This window comes from Marmota marmota, unplaced genomic scaffold (genome assembly GCF_001458135.2).
Source record: "Marmota marmota marmota unplaced genomic scaffold, marMar, whole genome shotgun sequence".
Lineage (NCBI taxonomy): Eukaryota > Metazoa > Chordata > Mammalia > Rodentia > Sciuridae > Marmota > Marmota marmota.
This window is the reverse complement of record NW_026000222.1, coordinates 15,084,450-15,101,814: the sequence shown is the minus strand read 5'-3', so window position 1 is coordinate 15,101,814 and position 17,365 is coordinate 15,084,450. Positions and strand designations below refer to the sequence as shown.

Here is a 17,365-nt window from a genome sequence, read left to right as displayed (position 1 = left end):
CAGCACCCCTGTGTGTAGCTTTGTGATCATCAGTAGACTTAGAAAAATAAGTTGCTCATGGAAGAGAGCCAGCATTTACAAATGGAGAAAGGGAACTGGCTTTTTGGAACCAGTTGTTTCCCAGGTGTAATTGCTGAGCTGTGAACCACTTTGTCCTTCCTGGGGTCTACATGTTTATGACAGTGGTTTCCTCTGCTTTTCTTATAAAAACTGTTGGCGAATGGACTTTATATGGCGATGATCTTTAAGTCATTCTCCTTGGAAATTTGAACAGATCTTTATTTCCCCTACATTTATTTTTAGGTACCTTTACTGTTTGTCCTTATATCCAGGAACATTGTGTTCTAGCAAACAAGTCAGGTGCCTGGCCATGTCCTCAGAAAGCCACACGTCCCTAGCCCACACTGCCTTGGAAACGTTCTTTGGTGGTGTAAGTGAATGCCTCAGCTGGTCTTACAACCATCTACGAAGGGCAGTGGATGTACTTCAGGGCCTTCTGCCCTCTAGAATATTGGCCCCTGCCTCTCCCCTTTCTGGCATGGGGATGGTTCACCTTTACCTGGACTTCACAGGCTCTTTCATGTGTATCCAAAGGGTGTCTAAAGATCTTCTCTTTCCTGTGGAGAGCAGGCAGAAGCTCCCTCTTAGGCAGTGTAGGACAGAAGGGAGTTTGAGGATGCAAATGGAGATATTTTCATCCCTCAGTGTGCTGCTGGTAGGCCTATGAGGACCATGGTCAGCCATGTCTCCTGAATAAGTGTTCACAGACAGGATTTCTTTAACAGGCCTTTTGGGCTGTGTGCTGTAGTTACGCATGAAAAAGACATTTTGGGCAAAACCAGAGCTGAGTTCCAGGTGGTTTTTTCATGTTGTCACAACTGTAAAGTATCCATTTTTATAAGACAAGAGTGAATGGCAGCCTGTCTATATAAACATAATATTTCTAAGTTTTAGAAGTGGTAGCAATTGAGAAATAGACTAATGGTATAGCACTTCATTGAGACTTTAGAATGATTTATTTTCTAATTTCTTACTGAGAACTTTACCCAAAAAAAGTCATGTGTTACTTCTCCCATAAATGTAATTTCCATGCATGTTGGTCACCCTGGCTGCAGTCAGATCCTGACTACTCAGGTGCAGTATGTAGAGGAGGCCCAGTAACTCTCTGGGCCTTGCTTTTCTCACTTTTAAAGCTAGGGCAAGACTATGTATCTTTTGAGTTGTTACAAACAATATAAAAATGTAGAGTGCTTGGCCTGGTACCTAGCACAGAGAGTTAGTTTATCTTTGTGAATAATTTCCTACAGTGATGGCTATGCAGCATGGATATATGTTTTTATTCACTATGTTATTTTTTTAAACACACTCCATACATCTATGTGGTCTTCTTGTTTACTTTTTTAAAAAGTGGCCTCTTTTTACAGTTAATTTGCCATAATTAATTTAGCCATTCCTCAAATCTTGTATAACTTTTCCTGTCATAAAACAAAATTTTACTGTAAACATCTCTGCATATAGGTTTATTTCTTCTTGCGTGAAATTTATTTATTTTGTAGAGACAGAGCCTTATTGTGTTGTGCAGGCTGGCCTTGAATTCCTGGGCTCAAGCCAGCCTCCTGCCTCAGCCTCCCTAGTAGTTAGGAGGACTACAGGCATGTGCCAGTGTACCCAGCTCTTGAGTAAAATTCTTTTTTTTTTTTTTTTTTAAAAGAGAGAGAGAGAGAATTTTTAATATTTATTTTTTAGTTTTCGGCGGACACAACATCTTTGTATGTGGTGCTGAGGATCGAACCCGGGCTGCACGCATGCCAGGCGAGCGCGCTACCACTTGAGCCACATCCCCAGCCCAATGAGTAAAATTCTTGAGTCAAAAGAAAAGAATTTAAAAAAATGAGATCTACTATGTATTATCACATTATCTTCCAAGAGAATCATTTTTATATGTCCAAAGCAGTATAATATTTTTTTGTAAAGTGATTCATGAGATTTATTTTTTTCTGCAACCTTATAAATATTGGCTTGTCATTTTTGCTAGTGGTAACTCATGATTTGCTCTCACTGCTTTTCCTTTCATCTTCTCTTCCCTTCCCTTTTAGTTTCTTTTCTTTTCTTCCCTCTTCTCTCTTTCATTTTTCTTTTCTTTTTTTGGCACTGGGGATTGAACTCAGGACTTTGTGTATGCTGGGCAAACACTGTACCGCTGAACTACGTACCTAGCCCTAAATTAATTTTTCTTTATATTTGAATCCTATTATCGCAGGACAGCAATTAGTCTTTTTCCACTGTGATTTTGCTTAGTGTTTATTATCACATTCTTATATACAGTGAGAATTTCTTCATTTCTTGTGTTTGAGCAAATCCCATATGGTTTTGATTATTGATGTACTATAATGTGGTTTTTCAATGTCTGTGAGGGCTAAATCTACTTATTACTCTTTCTCTTTGATAGATTTTCAAAACAAATTTTGGACTTTGAGGCTTTGAATTCCTAGAAGCTTCCTGGAATGGAAATGGAAATTGCATTAATCTATATATTAACCAGGGAAGGATTATTTGGGGGGCGGGACATATTACTGGGGATTGAACCTAAGGATCCTCTACCACTGAGCTACATCTCAACCCCTTTTTAAAATTTTTAATTTTGAGATAAAGTCTCACTGAGTTGCTGAGACTGGCCTTGAACCTGTGATCTTCTTGCCTCAGCCTCCCAAGCTGCTGGGATTATAAGCATGCATGACCATGCCTGAGTACCAGGGAAGGATTTAATTTTCCCATCAGTCAGTTAGGGCGTGCCTTTGTCCATTTTTAAGTCTTTTTTCTTTTTTGCCACTAACACTGTTCTGTATGAGCCTTACCATTCTATGGCATGCTGACAATGAAATTTCTTTCTAGTTTTGGTTGCTCTCCTGCAGAGCTGAGCAAACATCTGCATTGGAAGTGCAGTTGATTATAAGTCATGGTGAGTGATGCTGGCTGCTTTCCTGCACATCATGTTGGGAGCTTATCTTCTTTTTTAATGAGCCATTGTTGTTGGCAGTTGCTCCCTCATATCCGAGTATGGGGACTGAAGAGACCCCAGGTGTGTGCACCATGAGCCTGTGCTCTACCTCCCAGACCTGAACATCCAGGAATGTGCATCGAGCTGGCATCATGCCCAGGATTAAGAAAAAGAATTTCCAATTCCTGATCTTTTTTTTTTTTTTTTTGGCTACAGTGACCAGAGCGTGTCTTAGTTCTGAGTGAATATGTGATTCATAAAGTGAGTGTTTAGCCAACATTGCAGAGGGAGCTTGGGAAACACCCACAGTTGCAGAAACCAGAAGCTGTTCAACTGCCTTTCACCTACTACCCCAACTACCCTTGGAGCCCAGATTTTCTTCCCATGCAATGAAGTCATCTAAGCCAGCTTCATGTCTCCTTCTCCACTGTTTTGACTTCATGGTGCTCTGGGTGGGCAGCCTGGTTCTGCTGCTTGCTGACTGTGTGGCATCTCTGAGTGGTCCCTCCAGACACCTCAGTTTTGTCCTTAGTGAAATGGGCATTATAATATCTTCTTCACGAGGCTGTTGGGAGGTTACATGAGTGAATAGAAATGTGCTTGCTAATGGCTATGGATGATACTGGACGGATCCTGGATCAGAAAAAGGACCCTAGTAGGAAAGCTGGCAAAATCCAAATATGTCTGGACTCTAGTTCTTAATAATATTAATAAGTCTAGTTATTAATATATTAATACTTAATAGATTTTTTTGCTTTGACATGTGCCATGGTTATATAAGATAGTATTATTAGGGGAAATTGGGTGACGGGCATACCAAGTTTTCAACTTCTAAATATGTTATATTATCCCCCTAGCTTTTCTTTAAAGAACCTGTTTTGCAAACGATAAGTGTCTCACAGTGTCATATATTTTTATTTTGCTAGGTTATTAGGTTTATTGAACAAGTATTTGTTGAATAGATATTTATCAAATGCTATTTTGCTAAACAGATTGACAATGTAATGTAAAAAAGTGTAAGATAAGTCCTCTGCCCTATAATCTCTTTCTGGAAGTTGAAAGTACACCTCAGCTAAGTTCCAGCACAGATGTCACAGGGGCTCTGGGATGAGGAGCTGAGACCACAGGGGCTGTGGGCTCTGCATAGGGGAATGACTACTTGGGGCTGCAGTGGTGGGGAGGGGCCTCCAGGGAAGTACAGTTGATTATAAGTCATGGTGAGTGATGCTGGCTGCTTTCCTGCACATCATGTTGGGAGGTAAGAGGTAGAGGAGATGGAAAGGGGAAGTAGTGCAACAGGAGGTAGGCAGATGTGCCCTCACTCCCAAGAAGGGTCTTGGGGCAGATGAAGGGTGCACATCAAATGTTTAGGGTTAGAGGTGAGAAAACATGGACTGTATTAAGCAGAGCGACAAGTAAAACACAGCGATTCTGCAAGGCGTGATGAAATTGTGACTGTCCAGGTTTTCTCTGTATTTGAAGCCCTATCATGCTTGAGTATGTGCCCTGTCACTAGTTTACCAGGGTGATGATATGGCCAGTAGGTACGTTTTATTCTAGCTGGAAGCTGTGATGGGGGTGGATTTACCTCAGAGGTAAAGCTCTCAAGTTCTAAGAATAGGCATATACAGTTACATGTTACTGAAGGATGGTATGCAGTCAGAGAAATGTGTCTGTGATTTCATCATTGGACAGACACTGTAGACTGTACTTTTACACTGAGATGGTTGTAGTGTCACTGGGCAGAATGATCTTTTTTTTTTTTAGTTGTAGATAAACAGAATGCCTTTATTTTGTTTATTTTTATGTGATGCTGAGGATTGAACCCAGTGTCTCACACTTGATAGGCAAGTGCTCTGCCACTGAGCTACAGCCCCATCCCTAGGCAGAATAATCTTATGGGACCACTATCTTATGCATCCTTCTTTGACTAGAATATTCTTATGTGGTGCATGACTGTCCACCCAAACACACACACACATACACAGTGGAAGAGTGTCAACATAGGTGTAAAAAAGCTCATGAGGGTTAGGATATCTGGCTTTCACATTTCTCTATTTCCAAATCTGAACTCAGGTGTGGCACAGAATTCTTCAACAACTGAGCTCCTCTGGTGAGTCCAGTGGGCAGATGCAGATCTGCTGGGAACCATTCTAACTAGGTTTGCAGCTGCAGGAACAGTCAGATCCAGATCGTGTTGATTAAAGGTGCTTCTGCATCAGCATGCCCTGGACTCTGCTCTTGTCTTTTCCCAGCCAACAATTTCATAATCATTATTTAAAAATAATAGTACATACACATAATTAAAACTTTAAAGGTATAGAAACTTACACAGCATAAAGAATGTTTTCTCCCTGTTTTGCCAGTCTTCAGTTACTGTTGTTTCTTGTGATTCTTCTAAAGATATTCTTTGAATACATCGACATATGTATAGATGTTCTTTGAAAAACCACATATATCTTCACAGTGAAATGTAAAAATCTGCTTAAAGAGAATGGCCATCTGTTGTGTGTTACTAGCTTGGCTGAGCTAGAATAAGGAACATAAATACTACTAAACACACAAATACTACAATGTAGATGTGTGTACATATATGTATATACACACATCTGTGTATATGTACACACACAAACAAATGCATACACTGTTCAGCATTTTCCCATTTAATAGTTTTTCTATAGAACTTGAAGTGAACTTGAGCTTTGTCCCCTTGCTGTGTGCCCACTAGCCACAGCCAAAGATGGGGACAGTTTTAGTATCAATATGAACATTATGGTAATAGATTGAAATACTTTAAATGTTGAAGTCTAGAACTTCATAATGATTTTTAAACAAAGTGAAACTTCATGTTCATTTTTTTAAAAGTTATTTTTTGTAGTTGTAGTCGGACAGCATGCCTTTATTTTATTTGTTTATTTTTATGTGGTGCTAAGGATCAACTCAGTGCCTTACATGTGCGAAGCAAGTGTTCTACCACTGAGCTACAGCCCCAGCCCCATGGCTCATTTTTAAACAGTGCAAGGAAATCAACTCATCATTCTGCAGACTGGTAAATAAAAGAAAAGAATCAAGCATTTGTCCTGGCTTTTCCTTCACAAACTAAACCTCAAGGTTGCCAGAGATTTGCTAAAAGGAAGTTCCTTTTTTTCAAAGTATTCCAGCCAATAAATGAAGACAGCATGATAGAATGAGAATATGACTATTTTGCAAACTCCATTGGATTATTTTAAAAATCTGGTTCTGAGCTTTCTTATTTATTTAATTGATGTCTGCCTGTTCATGCATCTGTATCATGTTTTAATTGTTGCAGTTTGATCATATGTTTCAATACTTTAGAGAATAAACTCCCCAACAAACATACAACTCTCTTCTCCTTTAGAGTTTTCAGGGCTACTCACTCATACATACTTTAGCTTTCCTTATAAATTTGTGAATGAATTTATCTAGCTCTGAAAAAAGCCGCTATGGGATCTTTTTTTAGAAGTTGGAATTGAGTAAAATGTATAGATCTGCCTAAAGAGAATGGCCATCTGTTGTGTGTTACTAGCTTGGCTGAGCTAGAATAAGGAACGTAAATATGAAGTGTTGCATTTATGTTGGGGAAACATTAATGACACAAGATTTATTCATTTACTAAACCTAATTTAGCCCTCACATGGGGAAAAAAGCAAGTGAATAGATCGGAGACGGCTCCAGCTTAAGCTCTAATGCATTTGTTAAGATCAAGCTGGCGTCAGGTCCTGTGAAGACATTTTAGTTTCCCCTGACCCCCAGGCCAGGTAGCCAGTAGGATCTAGTGATTGCTCAGAGTTGTAGTCTAGGTCACACTAAAGGACCTGCAGAGAAGTAGTAGAGTGTAGTGAGTGAGTGACTGGTTTAAACCTTGGAGGCAGACAGCAGGGTGGGAATTAGATGCTCTGTAACCCTAGTGGTTGATTTCCCTCTTTTGTCCTTAGTTACCTCAATGTAAAATGGGGCTCATCAGTGCTACCTAACTTGTAGGTTTGTGTGTGAAGCTTCAATGGGATAATCCAAAGTGCCTTCTCCTTGTTTGGGATGTACCCCAGTGTTCTGTAAATATTAACTAGTCCCATTTAAATTGGTAATCTGACTCTGCTGTTTTGATGGCATCTGATTTATTATGTTTAGTTTTTATGTTCAGTTCTTGATATCATTGATTAGTAGAGATGGCAGAAGGTATCTATGGGAGAGCTGCTAGAGGTTAAGGAAAGGTGGTTTAGAAACCTTGAGGAAGTAGTGAGCCTTCTTACTGGAAAAAAGAAGACTAATGAGAAACAGAAAATATACCACATACTCATTGTGAATTGCTTTGGAGGTGAGAGACTTAGACTCGCTAGTGGAATTCTGCTTAATATTAGAAAAACTTTCTTGAAAGTACATCTGCTCCAGCTGGGTCTGTAGCTCAGTGGTAGAGCACCTGCCTCCCATGTATGAGGCACTGGGTTCAATCCTTAGCACCACATAAAAATAAAGATATTGTGTCCATCTACAACTTTAAAAAAAAGAAAGTACATCTGCTCAATACTGGACTGGTTCTGTATGCCCTGTCAGAAGAAATGTTTGAGAAGAAATCTGGATACTCTTTTTCTTAGGGAAACTTCAGAATGAATTTCTGAATTAGGAAGATGAGACTAAATGACGATGTTTTCTCATGAAGTTCTAATAAAAACATACACATATGCAGTCACATATGTCTAAAAACTCTGTGCATGTGCCTCCTACAATTGTAATTCCTTGAAACCTTGTTTGATCCTTTTGGAGTATTGCAGTACCTTGAGGTCCTTGTGGGCATAAGTGATTATCAAAGACATGAAGACATGGTGAAATAAGGAGACTTGGGAACTAGCTTATTTCACTTCTATTTCTTTGTCTTGTTGCTACCTTGGAGACAAGACCTTTTGAGCCCCTCTTTTTCATCCAGAGTATTTTCACCTTCCTTCTTGGTAGAAGCCTTTAAAAGACAAGTCCATGATTAGGGCTTGCCTCTTCCTGTGTTTGGAGTTGTTTGAAGGGAGGTGCCATTTGTGTCTAGCAGACAGATGGCAGATTTAAAGAAGAGGATGTGACCCTATAAACTTGGCCTTGGACTTGCTTCATTTGCCACCAACATGCTTCCCTGTTATCTTCATCCTTCCTACTATTTTATTGTAATGAATGTAACCATAGCATGTTAGAAAAACCTAATAGAATTATTTAAAAGATAATAAATACTATATTTATTTCAGACTCATCCTCCAGTTTCCTTCAGACAAGACTTGCTGTATTTTCTTTTTTAATATATTTTTTAGTTGTTGATGGCCCTTTATTTCATTTATTTACTTATATGAGGTGCTGAGAATAGAACCCAGTGTCTCACACATGCTAGGCAAGTGCTCTACTGCTGAGCCACAACCCCAGCCCTGCTGTATTTTCAGAGTTCTATTTTGTGAAACTTTTTACTGTTGGCCTGATCTACCAAGGGTAATAATGTAGATACTTTGTTAGCGAAATAAGCGAGAAAGACCTAGTAAATGTAAATGTAAACAGAATTGTTCTTCTTCATTGACTTTTAAAGTATGGTTGGGTATTTTCAGTGAATGATGAACCCACTGCAGCCTCTGATCCTGAAGAATCTTCTGTTGTTGGTGTGACGTCCCCATCTCCTGCAGCCTTGAGTGTGACCCCAAACTCCAACACAACGTCTCTGCCTGCTCCAGCCACACCTGCTGAAGGAGAGGAACCCAGCACTTCTGGGACACAGCAGCTCCCGGCGTCTGCCCAGGCTCCCGATGCTCTGCCTGCTGGGTGAGTAGCCTTCTGTCCAACAGAAGCCTTATCCTTCTCAAAGACTGAGCCCCCTTCACTGGATCAAAAGAAACATGATTATTTATTACCTAGTAGCCAGTTGTCCCAGGGGAGGCCACTGTGCATAGAAGCAAGGGAAGTGGAAGAACTGCTTGTTCTACATAAGTCTTAAAAAGAATCTAAATCATCTGGGCAGAATCAATGCTACCTTATGCCATGGCTTGAAATGAACAGCTTTACTCAAAGAGAGTGGCTTTTATGGAACAAGGAGCTCATTTTGCCTTCTTGGATTGTGGGAGGGTGTTCCTCTGAATTCTGCCAGAAAACAGCTCTTTTCTTCAGCTTTATCTTAACAACCTCTGGAAGACTTGGGCTTTAAGTACTGAACATTCGTGTACGTTATTCCCGTAGCTGGGGCTGATGTTAACACGGACTACTAGTTTTCTGGCCATCTTTTAGTTTGAAATTAAATTTGATGCTAAAGACCTTAGATGAGAAGATAATAACCCCAGTAATCCAAAAAGAAGTTCAAGTTTGAGTATATAGTAACTGGAGATTAAGAGCAGGAACCTGGGAACCATATACCTGGGATTGAATCCCCCGCCACCTCGGTTGTATGGCCTTGGCGAAGTGACTTTAAGCATACACATCTCTCCAGGAAATTAAGGGACTTAAATAAGATGGTGTATGTGAAGTGCTTGCCAAAAGATGGGCATTATACCCAGTAAGGGCATTTTTGAAGAGGTTTTTGTGAAGGAGCCGTAAAGGAAGAGAATGCCTCTGGCCTGGAAAACAAAGTCTTGGTGACTGCTGATCATAGCCAGAACTGGTCACATTGTCCATCCCGGTTACCAGTTTGGTACTGAAGAAGCCATTGTCCATATTGCTATAATGACTGGTGATCTGGCTGAAGCTGGCTTGGTGGTAGTGTGTGTCCTCTGAGCCCTCATGATACAAGAAAGTTAAGCCCAACTCTGTCATTCACTGGGTTGACTGACAAATACGTGTCTCTCACAAATCAGAAGGATGTGAGGTCTTTTGCTTGATGTGCAATGTGCCATATTGTTCTTAAAGGTGCTTCTGAAAATTCAGTTGTTAAAATATGAAGCATGAGGGCATAGGTGTTTTTAACCCCAGCACTTGGCATGCTGCCTAATTCTTATCCCTCAATAAAGTGTGTCCATCAGACGGAAAGTATTGCAAACCCTGTGAGGATTGGAGGTGTTAAGAGGTAGCTCAAGTTTTTGATTTTGCAAGATGATTACGAACCAGCTAGTTATGGTTACTCCCTGTGGAGATGTCTTTTCTATTGTATGTGGTACAGAATACTCGAAAGACCTTTTGTTTGTCATCTCAAATCTGTATGGCATAGTTTTGGGGGAAAACAGAGCAGAATCATTTTGGCAGAAAGGAGAGAAAATGGCTGCCTGTGTCCCTAGTGAGCTGTTTGTTTTCTTTCTGCTGAGCCAATGCCTGGAAGGCCGGCCTCACTCCTATGTCAGTCACAGGCAATTAGGGCTAATGGCTCAACATGTCTTTATGTAGGGCGTGTGTGAGGGTTACTGTTCTCCTGGATTGGGCACTTCCTGTTTCCGGGCAGCTGGAAAACTCCAGACTCTGAAAACACTCTTTATTCTCAGTCTGGCAGATTGAGCAGCCCAGGGAAGCCGATTCCCCTCCCTCCTCTAGCCAGAGGCTGAAACACTTTTCTGAGGTAGCTTTTGAATAACGTCTTTTCCTTGGAGCATTTGGAACGTGACAAAGCCCATGTGCGGGTCTGGGGTGGCTGCTGCCTACTTTAACATGCATGATGATCCGGAGGAGGATACCAGAGTGCCACTTTTCCAGCCCAGACAGGCTCTCAGTGCCTTTCTCTGAGTTGACTAGAGTACTCAATACCTTGAGGATTGTCTCAGGGCCTAGAAATGGCTAGCTACCTAACTGGAGTTGGCCACCCGCACTGTTGAGTGGATGGTAGTGAGGACAGCAGGCTTTGGTTGGCTCATATGTATTGGAAGCTAGAAAGACATGGTTTCTACAGTGACCCCAGCTATTTACAAGTTTAGAAGATTCAGACAAGGTGGATTATTAATTCATTCCTGGTACCTTGATTTTGGGATGTCAGGGACCAACAAGAGAATGAAATCTATCACACTAACCCAAATACCAGCAGAGATTATGTTGTGGCAGAGTGTCACCTCATAGGAAATGCACCTTTTTGAATTTGCAGAATGCTTTCATCTTTTTTGAGGATATATAAATTTGTAGCATTTAAATTAAACATATTCTAGTGCCCAAGTTCAACTAATGATTTCATATGATCCAGTTTGTCATTAAATAAAATATCGGTTACCATTTCAGAGATGGCAAGTCCAGGGCTGGGCATTGCAAATGCTGTGCTAACCAAGAGATGATCATCGTACTCAGAATGTTTTGCCGGGTCTGCTCTGGGCACTCAGTGTTCTCCCTCTGGTTTCCTTGTCTATTCCCTTGCCTTCCTTTGGGATCTGACGCCAATTCTCATTTCTATCTCTCGAGCCCCTTGCTGCACCTGGGTATATTGACCCTAGCTGTCTAAAAAGGAACTTATCATCCTGCCTTCCCCATCCAGGCTAGAATCGGTTCTCTCTTAATAATGCCACCACCATCTGCCCAGGCAACTGTCAGGCCATCCACATGTCACTCCTTCCTGACATCCATCTAGTTATCAAGCCCTGCTTTCAGCTCTCCATGCTTCCTTCCTAGCGTTCATCACAAGTGTAATTAAAAAAATGATGTAATGAGTGCTGTCTCCTTTATGATAGTGTAGGTGCCACATGGGTAGGGATGATGTCTTTTAATTTCCCACTATATGGCTGTGCCTAGCACAGTGCCTGGCACATGGCGGGACCATAGGAAATGGTTAAATGAAAGAATGATTCTCTCTCTTACATAACGTGGCTTCATGTACCACTGCCTGTCACTTAAATGACTGTTCTTACCCTTTCCTGATTTATTTTAACCCTTTAAAATGAAATTCTGAGCATGACTTTACATTGCTTAGAAGGCTAATTTGTCCTTTGGGTTAAATTCCGATAAGACCCTACCTCCCTACCCAGCCCTCAGTGGAAGCCACTCTGCTTTGCTCACGGAGCTGTAGCTATGATAATTTAGTTTGATGAATGCTCCACCCTCTCTCTGGAATAAGGACCCTACCCCAAGCTGAAAAGCGTCCTGGACATTTTGTCCATTTATTCCTGTACATCTTCAAGTCTCAGCTAATCGGTAATTCTTCAGGGAATCCTCCCCTTACCCTTGGTAGATGAAGGTAAACCTCCACATGTGTCTGTTTGTGTCTGTAATTGCTTGTTCATGTCTCTGCCCTGCTGTGCTATAAATGCCAAGATGGCAGGGTGCCTGGCACAGAGTAGCCCCCCAAGACATATTTGTAATGAATAAATGAATATATGTTGTCTTTTCCCCTCCTTTCCTCCACCGGGATGAATGTTTTATGCTTCTGTGACGCCTCAGAGAAAGAGCAACTGTGACTAGAATATTGCATTTTTGTCCCTAGAGCAAGAAAGTTAAGCCTAACTCTGCCATTCACTGGGTTGACTAACAAATCCATGTCTCTCACAAATCAGAACACTCTTCCCTGTTCACAAGAGATCCTCATGTCCTGGCAGATACATGCAGCATGGCTTCTCTTTGCTAAGGCATTTCTGAGTTAAACTAGGTTGCTTTCTAAGGCCTCCAGTGGATTCTGTTTCCAACTTTATCTCCTCAACTCCTCAATCTCTTAACCGAGGGATGGGAGCAGGATTCACTTGGAGATCCCATGGATCTAGGTTTTAGATCCCACATTTCCCTCTGGAAGTTTGCACAGAGGGTCATAGGCCACTGAAACCTGGACAGCCTAAGTCCAAATACAAGTCTCATTCTTTTCTTCTCTCCCTGTCTCTAAACCCTCCTGATTTCTGGAGTTTTTAACTTAATTAGCACAAAAGAAGCCACTGGAAGGGTGTGGAATTTCCAGGTTGCAAATTTCTATTAAAGAAGGACTGGCAGACCCTTTGGGGAGACATGCGAGATAGTGTTCCAGGCAAGGGGCAATGAATGGGAAGTGAGGCCACTTTGGTCCACTGGCCCTGTATCTGGTTTTTGTCAGCTCTGAGCCCACTTTGGGGACCGAATGCTCATTAACAGACTATGTGTACATGGCTTCAATAAATTCCAAGTGCGCCTTGGTCTCTGCAGCTCCCTCCTTCCCTCGCGCACAGAGGCGCATTATTTGAGCCTGGCAGCCGGCACACTGCTGTGGTTTCTTACATAAGGCAGGGCGTTGTGTTTGGACTGCCGACTTACCTCAGCTCTGCCACTTCACACCAGCCTTTTTCTCCTGCAGTCATTGGCTGCCTTGTCTGTTTCCTGCCTCAGAGTAGAATTAATTGAGGAGGGGTGTTTTCTAGATCTTTGGGATTTGCCATCTGCCCTGTCCCCAAGTCCAGTTATGGAGGTCCAAAGACACTTTCTTGAAGTGGTCCTTAAGACACTATCAAGGGCTACCACCGTCTCTTAAAAGAGTTGGTACTTTGTTTGTAGAGACACCCTACAACTGGAATTTGGAACTTCTCTGCTAAGCTATAAACCAGCCACTGCCATCAAATTCCATTCCAAACTCAATTTCAGTGGTAGCCAGTCTTACCCAAGGAGTTTTAAAACAGTGCTTCTCAAATTGCAAGGAGTCTGTCCTTTGTTATTATTGTTGCTGTTGTATTGTTTTAATTTTAAATTTCAGTCTGTTGCAAACCCATGCTTTTGTTCTATACTCTGTTTAAGGGGAAGACTCTATAGATACTATAATTGGATGTTGTGATAGTGTCAAAGCCACCAAAGTTTCTAAGTACTGAGAACCTTCTATTCTTTTCTGCTTGCAGAACTGAAAGAGTTTGTACTGTGGATTGCTTTGCACTAGATGAAAGAATACTATTGGGGAATCTGTGTCTTTCTCTCAGCTTGCTTATTGCTGAATATGGGTTAGTCCTTGATTTTGCAAGGATTATCACAGGCCCAGGGCTTGCTGAAAAGTATGCACTCTGGCTTCCTTTCCTTGTCTCAGAACACACACGCCTTATTTCAGAAGACTCTACAGCCTTATTTTCAAAGGCTCACATGAATGTAATCTCTCATTATTGCTAATTTTCATTTTTGCTGAGCTTTCTTGAGAGCTCCTTCAGAGCAGGGCTTATTGTGTTTCCCTTTCCATCCTTACTTCCAGGGAGATGGAGTGATAAGTGTGCATCTACTGAGTAGATACGTGATTTCACATTTTCAGTTGCCCTTAAAATTTTAGTGTCCTTTTTCATTTGATTATAAAAGCCATTGATAGAAAACTGGAAAAGAAATAGAAGAAGAGGAGCAATGACAACAATGACAGTAACAAACACCCACCCAAATTTTACCATTGGTGTTTTTTTATACAGTTTGTGCACGTTTTTTTCCTGAACCATTAATAAGAGCCACCATTTGTTATAAACCTTTACAGTGTGTTGGGGACTGCTAAGTTCTATATATGGATTATTTCATGCAATCCTCACAATGCTTCAAGGTAGCTACTTTTATCTGCATCATGCAAGTGAGGAAACATCAAGAAATTTGCCTGAGGCCACATATGCAGACATTCACATGTTGGCACACATGTACGAAAATTTGATCACCTTACAGTATGGGCTTTAAAACCGATTTATTTATTTATTTATTTATTATTATTTTTTAATATTTATTTTTTAGTTTTCGGCGGACACAATATCTTTGTTTGTATGTGGTGCTGAGGATCGAACCCAGACCGCACGCATGCCAGGCGAGCGCGCTACCGCTTGAGCCACATCCCCAGCCCCTGATTTATTTATTTTTAAAAATATTTTTTAGTTGTCAATGGGTTGATTGATTATTTATTTATTTATTTATTTGTGGTGTTGAGGATCAAACACAGGGCTTCACACTTGCCAGGCAGGTGCTCTACCACTGAGCCACAACTCCAGCCCCCAAACTTATTTATTTTTATGATAAAATATTGCAAACATTCATATAAGAATGGTGATACATTAAAAAGTGCTGAGGATATAGCTTAATGGTAGAGTACTTGCCTATCACGTGTGAGGCCCTGGGTTCCACCCCCAGTACCATGAATAAAAGAAAATTCCTGTGGGCTTGCCAGTTAGTTTTATCAGATTTTAGCTTTACACTGCTTTTGCTAGAGTTCTCCCTTAAAACAACAACAAAGAAATAAAACCCTTGTGAATAAGACCTTGCCAGTACATTTGACAGTCCTGTGAACTCCTCGCTGATCCAATTCCCTATGTACAGTGAAACATGGAACTTGGGACGTCCATTTAAAATTCTATGTGACTTGAATCAAAGTGTGAAATATGATATATCAAGAATTATGTAATGTTTTGAACAGCCAACAATAAAAAATTAAAAAAAAAAAAAAAAGAAAAAATAAAATTCTATGTGATATTCTGTTGTATGAACAGGTAAAAATGTATCCATTATCTTGTTTCTTCATAATTATAAACAGTGCTGGCAATGATGGTTTTCTGTGCATGCCTTATGGTGTACATATTTGTTTGTTTAATATGTCCTGGAACTAGAATTTCTGTATTGTAGAGGATGAAGATCCTCGATGTTGGCAGATAAACCATCAAGTGCTTTCTCAAGTCAGATCACCAGTTCACACTCCTTTGAGCGTGTGTGAGCATTCCTGCTAAAGCTGAGATTTTTTCATTTTGGCTGGTCCGATGAGTATTAATGGTATCTTCTATGGTTTTGAGATTCATTGATTACCATTGATATTGAACCTCCTTTTAAGGTTTTTATTTGGTCCTTTGGTTTCCTTTTTTGTGAACTACCTACTCATATATTTTTGTCCATTTTCCTCTTTGGCTTTTTAACTTGCAGAATTCTCCATATATGCTGGATAGTAATCACTTTTCAATTACATGCATTGCACATATTTTCTTTCAGTTCATAGCTTGTCTTTTCACTTTGTTGGGATGCCTTTTATTTTGCAGGAGCTTAAAATTTTAAATAGCCAAATTTTTTCAGAGGCCTCTTGTAGCTTGTCTAAAATTCTTCCTTATTCTGAACTTGTAAAAGTTTTACACATATACAGACACCCCATGTTTTTGTTGATTTTGATAAGCAAGGCTTGTTTTTTGTAGTGCGTGTAAAGGTTCTGGCTTGATTGTTCTCCAATGGAGAAAGTGTCTTTTGCTTGAGAGTCATCTTTACTAATGCCCAGTGCCTGGGGAATAAAAAGTGAACAAATTGATGACTAATACAAGTTAATAATTCCCTTACTAAGATTTGAGTTTTTGAGCATTCCGACCTGTGCATTTATAAGAATCATTTAAGGAAAATTCTGATACTAACCTGAGTTCCTCCTGCCACGTCCCCAATCATTCCAGTTTTATCCCACTTTTGGTGAAATGTTTCTGTCCAAACACAGGAGGATCTGAGTAAGAACTATGTTGACCAGGATGGGTGGATACGTGCTACAGTGGCAAACCACGGAGGATTAACTTCCTAAAGACCTTTTAGGAAGTTTGCAAGAAAGTGTGGTTCAGGTGACCAGACATTGTCCTTTCAGATAACATAGGACAGAGATGATCTACCTCCTCCTAATGATGGGATTATTTTCTAGCCCTTAACCTTTTAATGGTGGCTATCATTGGGAGATTGAGTGTGGAGAAGATGCACAGAGGAGTAAAGGGCACCCATAGGAGCAAAGATAATTTAGGCAAAATAAAAATTATGTCAGATTAATTGAAATTGGAGACTGTATTTAATTTTTTTCTGACACAAAGACCCCATGTTGTCTACCATCTGACTTAATATTATTTATTGAAGGCCAAAGAGCAACGAGTTGATGGTACCTGAAACAAACCTGATGTTTTAAACCCTGAGAGCATCAAAGAAGGCTATTTAGCAGGAGCAGGTAGGGCCCGGGTGACTGAGATACAGTATTAAGTGAGACTTTTGGGCTGTTAGTTAAAAAGCTTTTTAATCTTAACGTGGAGAAGATGCTATAAGGGACATCACCTTCTTGCTGTGGGGAGACCAAGCCAAGATAGTTGGAAGGCTTCATCCAGCAGCTACCAAGAAGGGAGAACCTGGAGGCTCATGTGGCTGATGGTAGAATGACTGTCCGCTGCACATGAACGAAGGGAAGGTACTTGTATGATTTGTGTGTAGCTGGCAGGTCAGGGAGTTAGAAGGAGTTAAGAGTTAGAGGGAGGCAGGCCAGAGAGTAGGGAGGACCCACATGGATGATTAATCTGAACAGGAAATTTTTATAGGAAAAATGTCGATATGAAAAAAGAAGGGAGAAAAGAGCTGGTTTGTCTGATAACTGTATTTTTCTGTCTAAGCCAATTAAGAGGATTCATAGAAGGGTGCCAAGATTTGCTGGACAATAGCAGGCACTAAAAGAGAGACTGATTTCTAGAATCGGCTGCAATTAAAGATGGGAAGAAAAGATCTTGTCTAAGCCTGCATGCTCTAAAGAGCTGTTGGACTTTG

The 17,365-nt window shown here is 40.6% G+C and overlaps 1 protein-coding gene across 1 annotated transcript in view; it reads left to right on the top strand.

The window, feature by feature from the left end:
- Wwp2 (WW domain containing E3 ubiquitin protein ligase 2) overlaps window positions 1-17,365 on the top strand; it is a 116,243-nt gene that overhangs the window by 66,092 nt on the left and 32,786 nt on the right. The window contains exon 8 of the mRNA XM_015496140.2: window positions 8,593-8,803. Coding sequence (XP_015351626.1) covers window positions 8,593-8,803 — 211 coding nt within the window. The remainder of the gene's footprint in view (window positions 1-8,592; window positions 8,804-17,365) is intronic.